General features: G+C 43.1%; 1 protein-coding gene across 4 annotated transcripts in view; it reads left to right on the forward strand.

Annotated features, from left to right (window-relative positions):
- Positions 1-23,380, forward strand: part of PDE1B (phosphodiesterase 1B) — a 320,979-nt gene extending 297,599 nt beyond the window's left edge. For 3 of the 4 annotated variants that reach the window (XM_066584308.1, XM_066584311.1, XM_066584310.1), the window contains 8 exons: positions 4,799-4,924; positions 6,842-6,943; positions 8,466-8,586; positions 16,658-16,739; positions 16,850-16,973; positions 17,731-17,867; positions 19,928-19,996; positions 20,638-23,380. In XM_066584308.1, the coding sequence (XP_066440405.1) occupies positions 4,799-4,924; positions 6,842-6,943; positions 8,466-8,586; positions 16,658-16,739; positions 16,850-16,973; positions 17,731-17,867; positions 19,928-19,996; positions 20,638-20,657 (781 nt within the window). In that variant the 3' untranslated portion in view covers positions 20,658-23,380. Of the gene's footprint in view, positions 1-4,798; positions 4,925-6,841; positions 6,944-8,465; positions 8,587-16,657; positions 16,740-16,849; positions 16,974-17,730; positions 17,868-19,927; positions 20,034-20,637 lie in introns of all 4 variants that reach the window. The other variant, XM_066584309.1, reaches the window with a different exon arrangement.
- The last annotated feature ends 212 nt before the right edge of the window (positions 23,381-23,592 follow it).

Consider the following 23,592-nt stretch of genomic DNA (forward strand, 5'->3'; position numbering starts at 1 on the left):
ATGTGGCCCTAAGAAGGACCGTTGGGGTTCTTGAAGCCTATAATAACTCCTAACACTCTCCCTATAGCAGCAGCACCAGCAGCAGCACTTTCCCTCAGGTAAGTGAGAACGCATCTGTGGCGAGCCGTGGGAGGGGCCGACTTTTATACTCGGGTGACACCTGATCTCGCCAGCCACTCACTGCAGGGGGGTGGTATAGGGCTTGAACGTCACAGGGGGAAGTTGTAATGCCTTCCCTGTCTTTCAATTGGCCAGAAAAGCGCGCTAACGTCTCAGAGATGAAAGTGAAAGTAACCCGAACATCACGTGGTACTCGTTACGAGTAACAAGCACCTCGAACACGCTAATACTCGAACGAGTGTCAAGCTCGGACGAGTACGTTCGCTCATCTCTATTAATTACATAGTTTTATTGGATGAACACACATAGATATATTGTGGCGGTTTCATTTGTTTCTTCTTTGCAATTTATAAACCACATCAATTTTCCAAATGCTCTGTGTCACTCCAGAGCTGCACTCAGAATTCTGTTATTGGAAATAGTTAACAAAGTTGTCCAAAGATGTTCCTCTAACAGATTTTTCTCCTATAAATCAGTTATTTTCACGCTGATTGCTTTCACCATCTCCACGCTCGCAGTCATCCTTTGCAGCTGGACATGAAGAAGTTTGATTTTCAGCTGCACAATCAATTATTTATGGTTTAAACTGTAAAACCAGAGCATCCTCTCCCCGAAGAGCTGGTATCGTACAGAGCAGATAATGTAAACCGCCTGGTGCACAGACTGTACCTCCCAGGATAGCTGCGGAGTGAACAATAGTAAAGGCGTCCCTCTTGGGTAATTATTAGGGCATTTACATGTTGTTGAGTAAATGTGTCCCCGGCGCCGGTGCGGGAGGGAAAAGGTTCTGCAAAAAAATTATTTCAAGTACTTCTAAAAAATGGTAATTGTACTGTGATTCTACCGGAAAGTGACAAAATCTCTTGGGATTTAACCGATCCAGTGCTGGGAAACATTAAAACATGACAAGATTTCCATAGAAACAGTTTAGGTGTCACATGTCTCAAGTGACATAGTGATGTCTCACACATCAGCTATGTAGTAGTTGGCAGTAGATGCTAATGTACTTGAGAATACAGCAGTAAGATTTTCCATCTTTCTCTTCTTATTTACTGGATCCGCTAATAGACCTCTTCCTGTCTGTTTATAGAACTCATGTAACGGGGTAATTTGGGGCCAATTTTTTTTTTGGCAAGGTTGCTCATAGTTGTGGAGCCCTACTCGCCTCACCTGCTCCCCTGCCACTACCATGCTGGCCTTCAGTTCTTGCTCCAGTGAGCCAGCGATGACGTCACTGACACCAGAGACATGTGACTGCTGCAGCAAATCCCTTGTTGGGACGTCATCGCTGCTGCAACCGGAAGTGGCACCGAGCAAGAGAACAGGAACTGGTAAAATGGGAGTGACCGGTGATCAGGCGAGGGGAATACGGCTTCCACTCTCAGTAGCTTTGAAAAAAAATTTCCCTGGACTCCCCCTTTAGTCAGATTTTAAAAAAAAGTCAGAAATGGGGTTTCTTGAGACTAGAAATACACCATCCTACCAAAAGTAATTGGACACCCGAGCACGAATCAAAATTAGTATTTATTCATGGGGCTCCTTTGGCCCTGATAGCATTGCACACTCTCCGTAGCATCTGATCTATCTAACATCCACACTGGTGCAAGGAGCTTTGTCATTGGACAGTTGAGCAATGGAATGATTTTCTATATTCAAATCAGATGGATGTACCTGGGTGGGGAGGACGCCTGAGGAACACCTTTTACTTGAGTGTGTTGTGCAACAGTTAAGTACGGAGGAGCTTCTGTTATGGTCTGGGGATGTTCCACATGGCATGGTCTTGGTCTGTTGGTTATATTGACGAGAACCATCAACATGGAGGTGTACCCGACATTCTAGACAATAATGTGCTGCTGACAATGTCACAATACATTTGGAATGGTCGGCCATACTTCCAACATGACAACGCGCCTTGTCACAAATCCAATGCTGTGTTACATTGATTTGAGGATATGGATGTTCCACTATTGGACTGGCGGCACAGAGTCCCAACCTGAACCTACTGAACATTTCTGGGGATGAACTGGAACGTCGGGTCAGGAAATATGAACAGCGTCCAACTTTAGACGTTAGTAGAAAGTATGCTATGGAGAGTACTAGGACCCCCAATAAGTATTAACATATGTAAATAAATTACTGTTGTTTCTTGCTCAGGCGTCCAATTATGGTAGGATAGTGTAGCACCACTCTTGCACACAGGCTGTGTCTGGTATTACATTGAAGTCATTGAAGCTGAAGTGTATCAATACTTGTGACGTACTGCATACCCTTGAATAGTCAGTATTTTTGGACTGAGATGCATAAAATTCTAAAAGCGGAGATGCTGGAAAGAAGGGCAAGGTCATTTAAGAAAAGACTGTTTTGACTATAGCAGAGAACATCAAACGGTTGGATGTGATTACTCCATGTATATAAATCGCTAATGTTCCATGCCAACCACAGCCCCGCACAGAAGGTCATCCTCTTTAGCTGAACACGAAGAAATATAATTCCCAACTACTAAAGTGATTGTTTGCGGTAAAAAACATAAAACTAGGTAATGTCTTACAATGGCTGGAATTTACAAAAATCTGCAAATAACAACTAATACGATTATTTATATATATATATATATATATATATATACACACACACACACAATTTACAGCATGTTGTTAGGAATTTTCTGGAGGACATTTGTGTTCTCTTTACTTTCCGGTAAAATAGGATATTTACAGCCTTTTGAATCACTAGTAACATGGTGGATATATCATAAGTCACTGCTATCATAGGGGAAATTGTATCCAATGCCCTGGTGTTGTTATAGTGGCTACACAGTCTTCATCTCTGTTGACATTTTGATTTCCTTAATGGCTAATGGGGTTACTGCCATATTACCCATTGCACAGTAGATGTACTGTACCCAGCTCTTAAGTGGCATACAGTATTTCCTAAATACTGCCAAATTCCCTGGCGGCATAGTGGCTAACTAATTTCCTAGCATCCAAGTGCAATAAGAGCTGTAAATGTCCCTGGTAACCCATAGTGGTCCGGTTGGCTTATAGCTGTAAGTGGCAAAGACTGTGTGACACATTTCCTATTGAACCATTATGCAGTAAATGACCATTGTGTGGCCCAGTTCACTTACAGCCAAAGGTGTAGAGGAGTGTGAATGACCTAGTAGCTCAGGTAGGTTATGGCAGTAAATGTCCCTATGAATGGCAGAGCAGTGGTATTATCCCTTTGTGCCTAGAATTGGACGCCCAGAAATGTTATTCTTCTTCCTAAGATGTTCATAATTGGGGTGGCTTTATAGTAATGGGCTACTAAATCAATGACTACTTAGTCCACTGATGAATCCTCCTCCACTTTACCAAAGCTGATCAGAGATCTGCCTTTGCACCTAACAGCATGGCCGGCCTTAGCTATGTGCAACCTGTACAATTGCACAGGGCGACGACCACTAGGTTGTAGAGGAGAAGACGACAGTAAGAGGTACATCTGCCACGAAGCAAGAAGAGCCTCTCGCCTCAGGCAGCGCCATATAGTGTGAAAGGGTGAGGTTAGTGCCAGCACACTGGCCTTCTGTCATACACTGAATCAGCCCAAGATGTTCCGAAGAGGGACTGGCTACTGCATAGTCAAGGAGAAGGTTGACACCCAACAGTTTATAAAGTTCTTGCCTTGGTTCATTATGTGCTGTCATAGTGTGGCCCAAGGGGATGCAAGAAAGTCAGTATTAATGATGTTCTATTTGTGTTATGAGCTTGGTTCTGGTACTGTCACTAAGCTGCTCTGTTGTGGGTATGCTATTACCAAGCTGCTTTCTGCACAAGAAGACTACAGGCTAACTACTCATCAGTGCAATATATATATATAGCCAAAAGTGTGTAGGAAAGTGAACGACCTAGTAGCTCAGGTAGGTTATGCCAGTAAATGACCCAGTGGTATTAGCCCTAAGTGCCTAGAATTGGAAGCCCAGAAACGTTCTTTTTCTTCTCAAGATATTCATAATTGGAGTCACTTTTAGATATATTTATAGTTTTTTTCTCATGATGGGCTTAGGGGTGCCAGAACAAACTCTGCACAGGTTGCCATTTAACCTAAGGCTGGTCCTACCTGATATCTAAAGCTCTAGTCACACCTGCAGCTCAGTCCGTGATCGGTGTCTCCGTTGCAGATTCCAGAGTCAGGTAGCAATGCTACTCATCTTGCAAAGATATACAAAAATCAGGACAGCACTTCATGGATCCCATTAGAGGTCAGTGGTGTCCATCTGGGGCCAATTACACCCATTGTACAACATGACTTGTTATGTAACACGGTTTCCATTAGAAGCAGAAACCATGATGCAAACAGAGACTAAGCAAAGAGAGTATATAAGGCCTGGCTCACATGTGTGTTGGAACCTCCAGATGGATGTTCAGTCGCACATCTGGCAAAAAATAAGTCAAATTCTGGGCAGCTGTGCAGAGAACGAACACACCCCGTTATAGTCAATGGGATCTGTTCGGCACGGTTCGGTTCCATCAGGCCAGGGCATTCCCCGAACGGAGCATGAAAACGGAAACCCCACCGCAGATGTATAAGCTGCCTAACTCTGCTCTGGAAGTTGGATGCCAGAAATATATTTCTACATAGCGGAGGTTATTTTCATACAGTATATACAAATGTCATACATATGTACTATTTCTTTTAGATCAGACTGTGCTATCCTGTACAATGACCGGTCAGTCCTTGAAAACCACCACGTCAGTGCAGTCTATCGGATCATGCAAGAAGATGAAATGAACATATTTGCAAATCTCACCAAAGACGAGTTCACGTAAGTTTGTCGCAGTCAATAACCGTGTCCGGGTCACACGCAGCAGTCGGAGTATTGACTACATCAATACGGCTTGAAGCAAGCCAGCGGTAATGTAATTAGCTGCTTACGTGTATGGAATGCTTTTTATTACGTCTGCTATTAATGAATTGGTCTGAGCTGGTTGTGGAGGAGACAGAGCAGATGCTTACTTACTTCCTCTGTGATATTTAATTATTAGCAGATCATACGATGCAGATAACTCCATGAACTCTGTTTGTTGGCAGACTATGTATTGCGCTACAATGTGGCTGGTAGGAGTGCGGTCAGCCCTCCTCGTGTGTTTGTTTTAGTAAATAGATCAAATTCCTCGCTTTATAAATATCTGGAGCATTTATTCTTAAAGGAGTTGTCCGGAACTTTCACTATTAATGACCTATCTTCAGGACAGGCCATCAGTGGTTGATCGGCAGCTTGCGATCCCCATCGATCAGCTGGACACACTATCAGTATGGGCAGTGCCAGCGCTGTCTGTACTGCAGCTGCCTGGTTTGGTACTGCAGGCACAGCCCTCATTAAAATCAATGGGAGCCATGCCTGTAGCATCAGTCTAGGTCGCTGATTCCAGTACTGTCCGCACTGAGAGGACGCCCAGCCATCAGCTGAACCCCAAGCAGTGGACCCCCACCGATTTTAATGACCTATCCTGAGGATAGGTTATCAATAGTTAAAGGCCCAGACAACTCCATACATTGCGCTGTCCCTCTGTTATTACTCCTAGCAATGTATGAATAAATTGACAATTGGGTTTTACTGTCCCCCTTGTCAAAGGAGCATGTCCTTAAACTCTCTGCTACTGTCCAATCGGCACTGACAATATCAGACCCTATTGACAAGGGAAATGGAACGTCAAGTTGTCAGTTTATTCATACTTTTCCAGGAGGAATAACAGATGAATTGTACAGTGAAGGGTTCTAAGAAAGGACGCTGTAACATTACTACTTCATTAGCAGTACAAGTACAGTGAAACCTCTCCAGATGATCACCCCTTTAAGAGGACCACCCATCACACCCCAATTTTTCTGTGACGGATTTTTCCCAGCTGTTGTGGACTACGGAAACCTGTATTCTGACCAAAGACCACTTTATTTAGCACATTTTTCAAAGGGAATGCCATTGTAGAAGGACAACAAGCAGGGATTATGTGTGCCACTTGATCATCTGGATGCAAGTGTGCACTGGGGTAGAGAGAGCAGGAGGAGCGGTGTATCCGGCGCCACGGAGCGTCATAGGAAAGGAGGACTCTTTGATCCCATTGACTAATACAGGGTGATTCAAGACGAATGATGCAAAAATAAAGCTGATTTAGTCATATGTGAAGTGACACACAACTCAGAAAGACATGAAAAGTTAGAAGAACTCTTCAAGTTTTTAATGCAACTTATAGATGTTCAATGTGGGCGCCGTTGGTGACGCTAGACAACCTAAAACAATGAATCTTCACTGCAGTGGGGGATATGCCGGGATGTGTCTAGGCAGAACTGGACTGTCGACTTGACATCTGCCGGTCACCATCGTCGCCCACATCGTACATCTGTAAGGTGCAATAAAAACTTGAAGCGTTCTTCTATCTTTTCATGTCTTTTTGGCTGTTGTATGTCATTCATGTATGAAGAAAGCAGCTTTACTTTTGCACCATTCTTTTTGACTCATCCTCTATTCTATGTACTTTTTTTTTCTTTAAGAGGACCCCAACATACAACACAACTTTTCTTTGAAGTCTTGTGTCCTCGGCTCAGAGAGGTTTTACTTTCCAGTATTCACTATAACCGGTCCTCCATTATGAGTCCATCATGATATATAGAATTCAGACTTATGTATATAGTAGCCTTTAAACAAGCACTAAACTCTACTAATGGCAAACCATTCTTTCTGCAGAGAACTAAGGGCTCTTGTCATCGAGATGGTCCTGGCCACAGATATGTCTTGTCACTTCCAGCAAGTCAAAACCATGAAATCTGGCCTGCAGACAATGGAAAAGTGAGTCTACAAAGAGTGAAAGCCTCTGGGTACAAAACCGCAAGATGTCTAAGTATGATGTGAGACCAATATCAAAGGGACATATATGGGAATGAAGGGCTTGTGCATAAATCAAGTGCCATTTCTAGACTGCAACCCTAATGGCTGAACCATGTCTAATTATTTAATGAAATGAGACTAAACCGAGAACTATTTCTGTAAGCTTAAAGAGAATCTGTTGGCTTTGCTGGGGCAATATTACTTTATGGGCACACAGAGGGAATATTTAAACCTATGGGGGTCAAAAGGGACAATTATTACTATGTGAGGACATAAGGGGGCATTATTAGTATAATGACAAATGAGGTGCTACTTCTTGTGGTGGAAACTATTTGTGGTGCAGAAAAAGACTCTATGTGGGGCACCGTAAGGAGCATTGAGGATAGCATAAGGAGAGTGATCAGAGACAAATTGTGGCTGTTAGAAATCGTCATGGTGGTCTGGGCCTGGATAGAGAAAATAGGGAAAGCTGGCAACTCCCGTCATTGAAGACCTCACCTGTGATCACTTGAGGTAATTGCACTATAATCACTATCACTGTGTACAACTGGTATCTGACTACTATATGATGTCTGCATTAATAAGGTATACAATTATTCAATATAGAGCTGACACACTGTGTTTGAGTCCACCTTCTTATTAATGTTGTCTTGTATATTTTTATATATAATCTTGTATAATGGGTGATGGGGCAAAGAATGTGTCTTGGGGATTGTACCCATGATTGGCAGGTGAGTATTCCTTACTGGGGGATCAGGGCCTTTTGGAGCGCAATATGATTTTGTTCAGTGAGCACATTGTGGGATACATTTTCTTATTCTAGAGGTACACTGTGCGGCATATTTTATCGAGGGTCACAATGTTGGGGATACTTTTATTTAGGGTCACCCTTCCTCGGGGCACTTCTTATTTAGGCGTACTGTCTTTGGACATACGTTCAGGAGCACAACGTGGGGCATACTTTTATTTAGAGGCATGAGATAAGATTTTTTTTTCAGGGTGCTCTATTGCGCTGGTTTCTTATGCTACATTTATGTGCTGAGCTTGCTTGTCGTTTCGCACTTATGTTATGAACTTGGTTCTGGTAATTTATGGCATGGACTTGGTTCTGTTGCTGTATTAATGATATGAGCTTGCTTCTGTTGCTGTACTTGTGTAATAAACCTGGTTGTAGAGCTAGGTTTAGTTTCAGCTGGCAGAGGTAGATAGGATGAGGATGGGCCAATATTCGTGGGCCAGTGCTGTTTGCTTGCCTGCAAGCTGAAATTTGCCTGCCTGCCTCTGGTGGGGGCGCTCAAGTTGTTTGAACAGCCTCTGATCTCCCTAATCCGCCAATGCAACCGTCAGATACAGTAAGTAGCTAACAACTGAAGCTCTAATTACCCTTCTTCTGAATTTCAATTGTCTGTCCCAACTTGATATGATATAATGTACGTAGTGTACATCATTTCTTTATGTGCTCCTTCTTGTTATGTATTTGCAGCATTGACAAAGCAAAGGCGCTCTCCCTACTACTTCATGCAGCTGATATTAGCCACCCCACCAAACAGTGGAAAGTGCATGCACGGTGGACCAAAGCCCTAATGGAGGAGTTCTTCAGACAGGTAACAATAACTGCAGGATGTCATTCATTATTGCGCCAATCAGATCTTTGATGGGCAATTTGTGTTTTAGCAGATTACAGATAGGAACAGGGATGAAGCTTTGGAGAGGGGCTCCATTGTCCAAAGTCACATTACCAGCAGTCAGCATGACCCTATGTCATCAGCTACATTACTCACCTCGGTATTCTGCATCACTGATTCAATGATCACATCATACTGATATTGCAACCAGCATGACCCAGTAATGTCACTAGGCGACAGGTTATTCCAACCCGGCATACTAGACATTCAGTACTTGGGCTGCATTGTTACAGATTCTGAATCACTGTGACATCTGCTCCAATTGTAGCCCTGAACTGGATCGCTCTTTGGTTTTGCTTGTCAAATAGTTATTCTATTCTGTCTGTCACTTGACTCCAATTCTAATAGAACTTGTGTTGAAAACTTAGATTTTTACATTCAGGCTCAGTTCTCCTCACTTATACAAGTTTGATAGTTATTACACAGGGGCTTGATTTTGCCTCTAGTTCATCTGTTCGGAGACTACTGTGGGGGCTTTGACTGGAGAAGGTCCCTTCCTTTGTAGAGGAAGACCAGGGTTTCTTAAGAATTCAGTCTGACTTGCATAATTTGGATTATGGTAGAGAGAGTCCTCTTTGCTGGTCCATAACAGCAATGTTGTAAATACAGAATTGGTTGATACAAATTAAATAAGGACAAATTAAGCATGCATGGCTTTGGTAGCGGCTCTGTCCAGTATTCTGTATTTAAGCTTGCTGTAACATGGACAGAGTGAATGGAACTGAGCTGCAGTACCAGACACAGCCACTGCCAAAAGGGAGGAGCTATTCCTGGTAAACAGTAAAGGCCCCTTCAATGAGTTGATCAGCTAGGGTGCAAGGAGTCAGGCCCCACCGTTCTGATACTGATTTTGTCCCACTGTTTTGCTGCAGGAAGCAGACTGCTCCATACATTGTGCAGTGGCTTGGGTTGGTACTGCAAGCCGAGTCTCGTTCACTTCAATAGGACTTGGCCTGCAGGCCAAGTCCTATTGAAGTGAACGAGACTCGGCTTGCAGTACCAACCAAAGCAACTGTGCCATCTGCTTCCTGCAGCGAAACAGATAGAGATAGGACATCCCCTTTAAGGAAGGGACCAAAGGGACAAAAGGTTTCAATAATGACTTATGAAAAACCCTGTGAAGCCTTCATGTGGCTGGCAAATCAAGTTCATAAGCAAGCGGATTTACTACACGCGTGATGATAAAGAGACCCACGTAACACGGCGCCAGTTTCAAAGACGGAGCCTTGAATTTGAGATTTCTAGAAGACAAATATATCTTCTGTCCCATCCTGTACTGTTCAGATACTGCCAGACTGCTCCCACTACGCAACTGCATATGAGGCTCCGTAGCCTCCAGGTTCTTCTGTACTTCTTTCCATACCCCCTGCAGCGCATCTGTGGTGACATCAGCTGCAGGACAGGCAGACGGAATAGAAATAGCTGTAAGGAAGCGAGGATGCTGACCATATACGCAAAGGAATGGAGATACCCCAGTGGAAGAAGAAGTACAGTTGTTTATCGCAAACTCTGCCAATGGCAGGAATTCTGCCCACTGATGAGCCTTTTCGCTAGCAAACAACCGTAAATATTGCACTAAATCCCGGTTCTTCCGCTCAGTCTGACCATTAGTTTGCAGGTGGAATGCTGACGAGAAGGAAAGCGATGTTACCAGGTTTCTACGGAAGACTCGCCAAAACTGCGCAACAAACTGAACACCGCATTCAGATACAATGTTCTTGGGAACCCCATGTACACGAATGATTTCTTTTACAAAAATCTTGGAAAATTCTATCACAGAGGGTAGCTTCTTTAACGCCACGAAATGTGCCATCTTTGAGAAACGGTCTACAACAACTAGGATAGCGGTAAACTTCTGAGACTCAGGTAGATCGGTGATAAAATCTACCGATAAATGCGACCACGGACGAGACGGCACCGGTAACGGTCTCAGAGGCCCCCTCCGGACACCCACGACGACTTTTACTGCGTGCACAGACAGAGCATCCCTTAACGAAGTCGCGGATCTCCCGAGACATGCCTGGCCACCAGTAGTGTCTAGTACAAAGATCCAGAGTCCCCTGAACCCCCGGATGGCCTGCTACAACAGATAAATGAGATTATTCAATGACTCTAAGACTCAAGGTCTCTGGCACAAACCATCTGCCCTCTGGCACCCTCGAGGGAGTGTCCTGCTGACAATTTTGTAGATGAGGAATGAGATTAGATTCTACAGCTGCCACCACCACCCCAGGTGCAAGATATTCTCGGGAGCCACTGTCTCACTTTCTGGCGAACCGAAACTCCATGAGAGGGTGTCCGCCTTCACTTTCTTCTCCACTGGAATATATGTAACAATGAGGTTAAACCTGGCGAAAAACAACACCCACCTGGCCTGACGAGCTGTGAGTCTCTTAGCATTGGCAAGATGTACCAAGTTTTTATGATCTGTATACACGGTAATGGGATGCTTTGCCCACTCAAGATGGTGATGCCACTCTTCTAGAGACCACCTAATCGCCAATAATTCACGATTACCCACGTCGTAGTTACGTTCCGCGGAACTGAACATCCGCGAGAAGAACGCACATGGACTATACCCAGATCTCCCGCTGACTTCCTGAGGCAATACAGCCCCCGCCCCCACCTCAGACGCATCGACCTCAATGAAGAACGGTCGCAGCGCGTCAGGCTGTACTGGCACAGGGGCAGGAGTATACGCCCTTTTGAGACAACTAAAAGCCTCTAGGGCCTCTGGCAACCATCTTACTTACCAAGTCTGCCCCCTTTTTGGTAAGATCGGTCAGGGGTTGAGCAATAACAGAATAATTCTTAATGAATTTATGGTAAAAATTTGCAAAACCTAAAAACCGCTGGAGAGCTTTCAGGTTATCTGGTCTGACCCATTGGGAGATTGCCACCACTTTATCAGAATCCATTTGAATCTCCGTGGGTGAAATCACATAACCAAGGAAAGACACTTGTTTAGTACCAAAAATGCGTTTCTCCAGCTTGACAAAACGTTGGTACTCACGCAAATGGGTCAGAACCAGCCTCAGGTGCCGCACATGTGAGCCCAGTCTGGGGAGTACACCAGAATGTCATCGAGATATATGACCAAAAATACCCTCAGGAAATCATGGAAGACCGCGTTCATAAATCCTTGGAACACCACAGGGGCATTACAAAGTCCGAAGGGCATGACTAGATATTCAAAATGTCCGAACGAGGTGTTGAACACGGTCTTCCACTCATCTCCCTTTCGGATGCAAATTAAATTGTAAGCCCTCCTTAAGTCCAATTTGGAAAACCAGTGGGCCCCTACCACCTAATTCAATAAATCAGGAATCAGGGGCAAGGAACACTGGTTCTTCACTGTAATTTTATTCACAGCCCGATAATCCACACAAGGCCTCAATGTCCCATCCTTCTTCTCTACAAAGAAGAGACCTGCCCTGGCAGAGGACCTGGATTGCCTGATATGTTGTTTGGCCAGAGACTCTGGGATATAGAACTTAAGGGCTTTGTACTCACGCCCAGACAAACTGAAAATGGTTCCCTTAGGGATGGGACTGTCAGGGATCAAATCAATACCCACAGTCCCACTCCCTATGGGGAGGCAAAGTCTCAGACAGTTTCTTGGAAAATACGTCATGAAAATCAGACAGATTCTCAGGAATAAGTATGGTATCTGCTGAACTCATGGATATAGTAGCTAAGTGACTATGACAGGACAACCCCCAATGTGTCAATTTCCGAGTGGACCTATCAAATCGGGGATTGTGCAGTGCCAATCAGGTCATACCAAGCATTACATCAACAGACATCCTTTCCATTACCAAGAACGACAGATTCTCAGAATGGAGAACACCCACAGTGAACTGTAAAATGGGAGTCCTCCATTGTACAACACCTGCAGACAGAGGGGTAGAATCAATACTAGTGAAGCGTATGGGAATCTTTAAGGCCAAGAATTCAGTCATCAGAAGTCTGACAAAACTTAAACTAACCAAATTGGCGGCAGCACCTGAATCAATAAAAGCTTGACCAGACCGAGCGAAAGTCCGGAAGCCAATCTGACAAGGCGCCAACAACTTAGGGAGTACCTGTGATCCTAGGCGATCCTCCCAAAAATCGCCTAGGATCTGAAGTTTTCCACCATTTCAGACTGATGTTGTAGACATTTTTGAGGACAGGTCGCTACACAATGTCCGGTTTTCCCACAATAGAGGCAGAGACGATGAGTCATCTGGAACCGTTGCCGTTCCTCGGGACTTAGCTGGTCCACTTCCATAGGCTCTGCACCAGAAGTTGGCATGGGAGAAGTGGGAGCGGGTCTGCTGGATTCTCTTGCCTTACGGGCCTGACGCTCCTCTTTTCTAGATCTCAACCTTCTGTTGGCTTTGATCGCAAATTCCATCGCATGGAACCTTGTTGCTCAGGCAGATGTTCACCCGGCAGCATCTGTGTTATATCACTTCCACTTAAAATCAGTTTCTACAAGTCTTATTGAAATATGACTCATGATCCCATGTAACGTAAGGCATGCATTTCGTACGGCGTTTCCATATTTTTGTCTACCCTTTGTATTATTTAAACATTTTTCGTAAGTAGCAGCTTCAATAATAGGTTGCCCTTATTTATAGTTATATTACTGATTCTAATATGAAGACTTCCTTGGACCCATACAGTATCAATACTAAGGTGCACCGGCTACTGCCTTTGTTGGAATCACATAGATGAATCACACAGGCCAATCCTCGTTAGATTTTATGCCTGCAGAAACTGAACGACTAACGAATTACTGTTCAGCATTCAATCGCTGCCGGCATTTACACCAAACGATAATCGTTCAAATAACCGCGATCCAATGAAAATCAGTATAAAAGGTCCTTACTAGGGATGAGCAAGTATACTCGCTAAGGCACTACTCGCTCGAGTAATGTGCCTTAGTCGAGTATCTCCCTGCTCGTCCTTAAAGATTCGGGGGCTGCCGCAGCTGACAGGTGAGTTGCGGCGGGGAGCAGGGGAGAGCGGGCGTGAGAGAGCGAGAGAGAGATTTCCCCTCCGTTCCTCCCCGCTCTCCCCCGCAGCTCCCCGCGCCGGCCCCCGAATCTTTAGGCACGAGTGGGGAGATACTTGGCTAAGGCACATTACTCGGACGAGTAGTGCTTTAGCGAGTATACTCGTTCATCCCTAGTCCTTACCTACATCCCGGTCTCCAGATGCTTTTCAGGTCGGCGGAACAGAATGTTGGCGCATCCTGCTTCGTAATTCTTGCCATCTGTATAGAGAAACGTTCTTCTATCCTTGCGTACTATATGATAAGCAGGCGAATCTGTCATCCAACAACCATTCCTTTGTCATGTGCTTTGAAGAGCGGTTTGATTTAGAATGTTAGATCTGATTTTCAGTTTTTTTCTAATTGTTTCCTTTCAACGTATTGTGTAACCTTAGAAATAATTATAAGACATCCGTTTACTTTATGAGCCTAATAATATACACATTGCGAGCCGCGCTGTGATTATTACCGCGTATTAAACTTCTGTTCAGGCTTTTTAATTTTAAATTAAAAATATAAATCTGAAAATGGAGCAATTGCAGACAAGCAAATGTGTCAGTGTCATTACACAGCGAATGCTTAACAAGTCATAAACACGCAAACTGTTCCTTTCAAGCTGCCAAAAGCAAGCTGCCATTTCTCCTCTTGTATGTTCCGAAAAAAATAAAATAAGCAGATTTAATTAATAAGAATAAGCTTTCATTTTTAAAAACCCATTCCTGCTTGTCTGAGATGTATTGAGCGTGTCGCGCCAAAGTAGTGCTCATGCCTAGCAGAAAAGTAGCAGCAATTACTCACAACCACTTTAAAGGCTAGGAATTTGCAAAAATCTAGGTTACATACTGAATGTCATCGATGTACAATCCGCGGGGGTCCTACAGTACTAGCGGAAGAACGAAGTGGCAGCCGCGGATTTCGCTTTTTTTTTTTTTTAAAGAAGTCACCTGGTTTGTAATGGACTATAAGGGACTAAGCATGCAGCCGCCAAAATATGCCAAGCTGAACAGATCGGAGACAAAATGTCATGGAGCTTTACTAATAGAGTAAACGGAGAATAGAAGCCATTGATTTCAATGGCTTCGTTCACATTTCTGTATTTTGCACGCGCAAAAGGAAAAATAGAACATGTTCTGCTTTTCTGCACATCTGCGCACCAATGGTCCCTGTTGAAGTCGATGTGACGTGCACGATACGCAAGGAGATGTGTGAAACACTCCGTAATTCTGCTGTAGAAAGAACATATCTGTGTCAGGGAAACTGGGGTCCGGGCAGCTGGGAGTCCCTGAGCTTACCGTTACCCTTGTCCCTACCTCCTTGCCCCCCTAGGCTAGGCCCTGGGGTGACAACTGGGCGACAGTCCCTAGCCTGGCTATGGATGCGGGGCAGAAGTCAGACACACAGACGAAAACGAACAAACATAAGGCGGGCGGTCGGGCAATCCGGGTCGGCAACAGAGAGGTACACGGCACAAGGGGTCAGGCAAAAGCAGAATCAAAGTCCGTAGCAATAAGTCAAGGCTGGAAATCCGAAGCGGGAAACGCGGGTGTAGCTGGAGACCAAACATATACTGGCAACCACTGACAGAAACAGAGAGGTTTAAATGCTGTCAGAACTCCAGCAGCTGATTGGGGCGGGGAGCCTGACAGCCGCAGGAGCTAGTCAAGAGCGCAAGAAAACCCGCCACCAGCAATAACTGGCCGGGCGGAGATAGAGGACGTGTGCCCAGCTGCCATAGCAATGGGGAAGCCCGCCGCATCCCTCAGCAACGAGGCAAAGATGAGGACTATGGCGGCCAGGGGAGGTCACCAGCACCGGGGCTCCCCTGCGCCGTACCCCAGCCGCCCGAGTGATGCGTGCATGGAGGCACTGGGAGCCGCTGGTCCTGACAATCTGGAACTCATTAGCCATTTCATTAGGTCCGTTTGCTTGCAGCACGCAAATGAACATGTCTTGCAGAGGCAAAAAGTACAGTAAAACACAAAAGTATGATTCGTTTCACAAAAAGGCGTGCACAAATACATTTACACTCCTGTGAAGCCGACCTCAATGTCACTACTACTTTGGTTTTGCGTTCAGCTAAGGTCACAATGGATAGACCCCCACCTATCAAACAATGAAAGCAAATCTTTGTGATATGTCTCCAAATTCTGTACTGAAACAAACTATTACGTTTTTCAATGGATGTACTAACAATGTATATACTTGGAAATCCCAAGTATGGTATCTGTTCACATATATCTTGAACAGAACACATTCTGGGCTGCGGGTTTTTTCTCATGAGAGTGCCTGCATAGCCAGGGCAGGCATCGGCATCAGACAAACATGGACAAATGCCATAACCTGCTGGACTTAAGTGGAGGGGGACAAGATCATGGCGATGTGTGTATGCTCTTGTATGCTCTGTGCTTGTCAAGTCAAGAGTATGGTAGACCTAAGGCCCGCCGTTATTCTGTTGCACAAGAGCCCCCTCGAGGCCACCCTGTAAGTAGTGCTTAAGGTGCATTTATACAGCATGATTAGCGTTCAAAAAAATTGCCGGATCGTTCGGATTTGAATGACAATCGTTGAGTGGTAGAGTGAATATGACGACTCAGCGATTTGCGAACAAACAGTTTATCTGTCTGTATAAACAGGCTGCGTGAGCAAATGAGCAAACTCTGACATTGTTCGCTCGTTCAAACAATAAATCACTCTCTACTGATAGACTAGAACCTGGAAATGTATCTAATTACCCACTTGAAGTTAAACATCTTCCTAATATCTTGTCTGGCAACCAACTCCAATCTGCGTAGACTACCTGTTTCCTGTCACATGCTTTACATGTATGTTTTTCACTTGACGATGCCTCCCAATGATATGTTTACTGGATCTCAATACTGTTTCTTATGATACCGGCTTCAGTACTGTCCAGGGCCTACTTTACATGATTTTGTATGTGTTTACTTATAGGGTGACAAAGAAGCTGAAATGGGGCTGCCATTCTCTCCGCTGTGTGACCGCAAGTCTACACTGGTAGCTCAATCCCAGATAGGTAATTCGGAACCCATAAAAAGTCACTAGTTCTTGAGATCACCTGTGGACACTGACATGGTCTTACCATTCCTTTTACTGCATCGTTGCAATATCTGATCTCTTTTACAGGATTCATTGAATTCATCGTTGACCCAACATTTTCAGTGCTGACTGATGTGGCTCAGAAGATTGTTCTTCCGTTAGTAGAAGAAGGGAGCAAATCCAAACCAGCACCTCCCGTCAATCAATCCAGGTATGTGATGTTCCAATCACTCATGGAAGAAATGCCAAATTAAAAAGAATCTGTTTCCATGCCAAACAGCACTGAACTACTATAATGCATGGATAGTAACATGCTGCGGTTTGTAAACCTGAGAAAAGGCATGCATCCATCCAGTTCAGCCTATTATACTGCAGTGTTGAGGTCGGCAAAACCCACCATGAGCCAATAGCCAATTTTCCTCTTAAGGTCTCCTTTTGAACTCTTTTGCCTTTACCACATCCTCGGGCAGAGTTCTATAGTCTCACTGCTCTTACAATAAAGAACCCTCTTCGGTGTTGGAGTAGAAACCTTCTTTTCTCTAGACCAGTCGACTCCAACTAGTGGCTCGGGAGTCACATGTGTTATATGACCCTCAACTCTGTGGCTTCTCATAGAAGCCCTTAGTGATGGTCATATGCACTGATCACAATACAACATCCACATTGATAATATTACAGACATATAGATGTTCCTGGGTATAAATAGATGATGGGAGAGATCTCTTTATTTGCCTAGTAGTATTTTTTTGTCATGTGGGAGGAAACTGGAATACCCGGAGGAAACCGCTCCAACACAGGTAGAACATACAAACTCCATGCAGAGATTGTTGTTAGTCAGATTTGAACCTAGGACCCCAATGCTGCAAGGCAACAGTGCTAACTTCTGAGCCACCGTCCGGGATATTGAATTGTTTAGAGATTATTCCCAATATATAGGCTTTATTTTTTTAATTATTTCCAACTCCTAGTTCTCAGTGGAGGCAGCCGTCCCTGGATGAACAATCTGAGCTAGGAGACATTAATGCAGACCTGAAGAGCTTCCGGTCAGCTTGGACCAAGTACATCCAGGAGAACAAGCAGAAGTGGAAAGAAAGAGCGGCGAGTGGTGAGCAATCTATTTCTTTCTATAGGGATCAAGGCAGTGTACTAGAAAGGCCAAGGACTTGATGGTCTAATCCTCCTCATATCACATACAGTATATATGTAATTGTAGCACCAATTGAGCCATTACTTGGGCATAAATGTAAGTTTAGTTTAAGAGGTAAAAGAGTAACGGGTTGCCTTTATAACATATGCAAGTATGAGATGGTAGTAATATTAAAGAACCTCTTGGGAAAAGTATTTTAGCATGTCTCTAGGGTGCAATTGTCATAGAAAGCATCTTAGGACAGGTAACATACTTTCCGATCACCACATTGTTGAAGTTTTGATTGCACTCTGGTCCCTTGTTAACTCAGGTGACCTCCTTTGTGACAAGCCCTAAACTCTGATGTCTTCGGTGTCTGGGAAGTGACTGTGACTCTCATAGAAATAATAATAGAAAAAAATCACTTTCGAGACACTTAATCTTAGGGTCAGTCCAAAACGGTGTCACATGAGACGGCGGGGGATTGAAGTGGAGACAAAATCTCAGTAATATAGGCTAGCAATTGGTAAGTATGTCACCTGCCCTAACATGCTCTCTATGACAAATGCACCACGGAGAAATGATGAAAGTTTCCCCAGACTGGTCCTTTAGTTGCAGAAGCCTTTTTTGTAGTCCTGAAAATCTTAGATTTTCCTTGGAAACTTCTAAAAACTTCAGTGAATTTTATGTGGAATTTTGGGTGATGGCCCAGAAAAGTATTGTAGTGCAAAAAGAAATTTCAGTATATGAAGTTTACATATTTCATTGTTTGTGGTAGCATAATCTAAATTTATAATACAGTCAATCCTCCCTATAGCATACTCAAACACTATCCTCAATAGCGTTAGGGTCCTTGGGAAGGAAATTTAGTTGCTGCTTTCAGTTCTTCTAAGAGCAGTAGAACGAGTTCCTATTGAGTTCATTAGGAAGACAAATGTAACAAAGTTTAACCTGAGTGTGATAACTTTTTAAGACAAGTTATCTTAAGACATTAAAAAGCTATTGTTCTCTTATGCTGTTATAACAAAGGCCTTTGTAAAGCAATTGAAAGGGTAAATACAGTGTGACAGAAAGTAATGGTAACTTTTTAAGAGTCAAGTTAAACTTTTTTTTAAAGGAACGTTCATTGGGCATGTCTTAGATCACAATACAGAACAAGGGAGAGTCCTCAAGAATACTTTACAAAATTAGAACAGTTTTCTCACTCCCTTCAGAGCTTATAATACCGTTTTATTATTTTAAACAACTTTGGCCATTATAACGAAGGAGACCAAAACTCCCAACCTCGGGAATCGTAACAAATAGAGCAAACCACTATAAACTAAACCCACAGCTCCACTACCAATATTGCATATGCCTATTGTCCATGCGAGTCACAACAACCAATAGAGAAAAGACCTTCAATTTTCTCGGAAAATAGGAGTTAGTCAGATACCCCCAGACCAGTATTGGGGCAGTCAACCCATCGACCCCATATCTTGGTGAACTTGGCAGGGCATCCTCTAGCCATCTATGTCAATTTATATAGAGGGGCAAGACTGTTTAACTCACACAGCCAGGCAGTCCTAGTGGGTTTATTGGGATGTTTCCAATTAAGTAATATTACCTTTTTAGCATAGAAAAAAAGCAATTTGTTTAAGGTGCGTGCTGCTGTATCGACCGGAATGTCTTCCACAAGGCCAAAGAGACAGACCTTAGGGTGTAGGATACGCGGTGCTCCCAAATGCGTCTCTATGAACTCAAGAACATCCCTCCAATAAGCTTGTAAATCATGGAACTCCCAGAACATATGCATAGTTGTGCCTGTATCCATCAAGCACCTTGGGCAGTCTGAACTAGGAGATAAGTCCATAGCGTTTAGACAGCTAGGAGTATAATAGACTAGTCAAGTTAAACTTTGCTACATCTGTCTATCGAATGTATGAGCGTTCCGATGTATTTCCCGCAGATGCTTGACTAAAGTTGTACATTACATTTTTGGTTTTACTTCTATATGGGATGAACATATTATAAGTTATGTCTAATCATTGCATTTCCAGGAATCACAAACCAAACGTCTGTGGATGAACTTTCACCCTGCGAGGAAGAACATAGCACAGAGGAAAATGGTAACCTGGACTAGTGCACAGTTTCCATGGAGACCAGGTAGGGACGCAGAGATAGGGATTGAGGCCAGGAAGAACCATTAGTGCTTGTACAGCCATGGATTAAGCTTACAGAACCTTGTACATATGGCTGTTTCACGGTATGAACCCCGTACGAGTTATACAGACCCGGGAACCTAGAGATTAGAATTGGACCAGTTTGTTGTTGCAGAGTACTGAAAGCCATTCTTCAGATGCATGATGTACCATTTCTTATAAAGATTGATCAGAAGCGGAGCCGCCATGTTTCCAGTTGTTACAATTGGCTAGAAGTACATAAGTGTCATACCCAGATACCATAGGATAGTCACATAAAACACCCTTAAGATGTGCTCTGAGAATTATAGATAAAACCAATCAAATCGAGAAGCCCTTTGCAAAATTGCAGGAGACGAGATCTGGGAAAGTATTCCACTGCCAGTTGTGATCAGCCTGCTCCTACTGCAGCCTTAGTGATGATTGGATATTTGCATTAATGGCCAGGCTATATGAGCAGCTTACCTAGCATAGATATTTTTAGATGTTGTCGTCATTGCTATGTACACTTGTGAAGTTTTTGTCATTTTATTACCACTTCTGACCACTCCTCTTCTCTTTTTGGCTAGGTACGACTCCATCCACATAGAGGTCCAGATCCTCTCCCTGCAGTAGAGAAGGACTAGGACACAGGGAATACAGAGATTGGATCTGAAGCCGCAGGTCACTTGGCACGCACAGAACATCTTGGCATTCAGGGAACTTGACAACCCTCGGAATCCCACCCCCGTGTGGGTGACCCACAGATCATTGCACAGCTCTTTCTCTCTGTCCGCCTGTCTCTGCTATGTGGGTCTGTCTCTCTTATTGTGGATCATTTAGGTACTACCATCTGGAACTGCCTTTGCTTTGTAAAAAAACAGAGCAGACTTTTTTTTTCTTTTCTGTTTCTCTTAGATTAAAGCACTCTTTTTATTTTGCTGTCCGCAATGTACATCTGCATTTTATATATATATGTATATTGCCTCCCACAAAATCCTTCAAGGCTCTGCATGACTTAGTTCTCATTTTCCAGAGTGATGCAAAAAAAAAAAGAACCCAACAATTCATATATGCACAGTGACCTAAAGGGAAAAAAAAGTATGGAAATACGATCCTTCATCTCATCCGAAGATAGTACAAAGAAGATGGTGTTGGACTATCTGATGTAACTTAAGAAAATGCAATATTAAAAACTATGAACAGTGCCCACCAAAAAACAAAAAAAAAAGAGTTCCAAGTATCCAGAACTCGGCCAGAACAGTGCTCCTCAAATCAGTCCTCAGGGATTGCTATCCAATCATTAATTGCATGTGTAACCACCAGTTCTTAGGCATGAAAATCGGATCATGTTACCTGTCTGCGAATGGTTTGAGAGTTACTGATTCTGAGCAATAAGCACCTGGTACAAGGGAAAGAGTAGTCCAATGGAAGGCAAAACAGTGATTTATACAATCAGATCATGGACTCGCCCTTTTCACGTCATCGTAATCTAGTAAAACAAAAAGGGACCAAAGCATGTTAGTAATTACCGTAGTTTAATTAGGAGAATGCTTATCTATTGGATTATTCTCTTAGTATTGCTGCTTTACACATTAACACCTAGCACAGTGTGTACAGATTATTCCGGGGGTAGGAAAACACCACAGCTCATATTCTTTCCAACTATGACCCAGAATTCTGATTCTTCCTCTACGACCCACCAAGCAAGAGGACATCAGGAGTCTTACATGAAGACCAAGAGTTCTCGGCAAACCCAAGAACCTGTTGAGTGATATCCCGAAATGAAATGTCCCATGCTGAGTATCTGTACATCACTGTGTGTGATCATTCCCTGTGGCAGATTATCGAGAGTTTCTTGTTTGTCCTGTCCCAACTGTGTCACGGATTTTGATGTTGTGTTTTGTGCCTTGTTTTGAAGTGTCTTGTACCAAGTCTCCCAACTACTCATCTTCTCATCAGCCTTTCTGAACTCCAAATACAGAAATAGCAATTTTTTTCTGATAATGACTTATCATTTCTCTTTTCTACAAAAGGTCTTAGTTCATGGTTTTGAGTTTTTAACCATCACATCTCAGGTTAAAGATTTTTCAGGGAGTTTGTCACAATCATACAGCAAATTGACATCGTAGGTCGGAGGTATCCCGCTGCAATGAATAGTTCAGTACTGAGCCACGGTCATATTTCTTTGATGATTCGTCCATGATATTAACACTATATATGTATTGTAGACACAATTCCTACTAACTTAATTATATAGTTTGTATCTATATATCGGTTACAATACAGTATTCCTCATTTCTGTCCTCGAGCTATTAGACCAGACGGACACCATAAAAGCCTTGGAGAGTTGATGATGATGTACGATGGATAATCCAGGATGGTGGAGGATAACTTAATTTTTGTACTTCAGTATATAATTTATTTACTTAAGAGTTTATTTGGATAGATGTGCAATATGGCGTTCGCTTTAAAATACGGTTGATAAAGGAGAATGAGATAGGTAGCCTGTTACTATGAAGATTCCTACAGATTTCATCAAAAGTAGCATCAAGATTTTAACCTTTTCCAATCCAATTTTGGATATAGGGTTTCCTGAAAGGCTTTCTCTTTTTGCTGTTATACAATGGTGCCATCTGCTGGCTAAAGCCAGTGTGTGTGCGCCAGAGAGGCTCCGACAGCGGAGTGGCTGGCAATAGAAGGTGAGAATACCCTGTCGGATGTCTTCTGACATTAGAGCTATACAAGCTTCAATTAGAATGTAGGAAGACGTCAGACAGTGAATTGGAAACGGTTAATGTTAAAAGGAAACTGGATTTGTTGAATCACTGAGCTGTCTATGAAACACAATCCTAAAACGGAAGCACTAGCTACGGAATAGTAGCATCATCTGTATGGAGATAAAAAGATTGGCTCATACTCTCTAATGAAGTATTCGTATATATGTACATTGGTATTTTAACTTTATACTGATTAGAATCCTCATATGCCAAAGTTCCAACGCTCCCTCATTCCCTATGTGAGCACTATTGATTCTTTGGACTATGGGGAAGAATATAAAGCATCTGTATACCATTCTACTATGGCTTCCATTTTCCATCTTGGTCAATAGCATTAATGTAATCTGATTTCTTAGAACTGTTACTGTGTGTCTTCCATTTTTCTTTTTGTCATCTTTTTAGTCTACATTTTCCTCTATTTACATAAGCCCCTATCTAATACACTCTCCTGGCGGGAATATGGATCTAGGAGGTAGTCTCAAATATGCACACATATAAGACATTTTCAAATGCTTACATCTTTTGAGAGGTAATTTGTCAAAGTCTTCCTTCATGTTGGTATACCATGCGTTATGATAGCTGGTGGTGAGCTTTGGATTAGGAAGAAAATGTGAATGCAAATCCAAAACTGAGATGACTTTACTAGTTCAGAGTATAAATGTGGTATATTTTAGGATATAGAGATCAAAATTCATATTTATTTATTGAAGACCAGGACAGGTTTTACTTTCTTGAATATCTAGTTTCTTAAAAGTTCTTCAAGAA

The sequence above is a fragment of the Eleutherodactylus coqui genome, chromosome 1 (assembly GCF_035609145.1).
Source record: "Eleutherodactylus coqui strain aEleCoq1 chromosome 1, aEleCoq1.hap1, whole genome shotgun sequence".
NCBI lineage: Eukaryota > Metazoa > Chordata > Amphibia > Anura > Eleutherodactylidae > Eleutherodactylus > Eleutherodactylus coqui.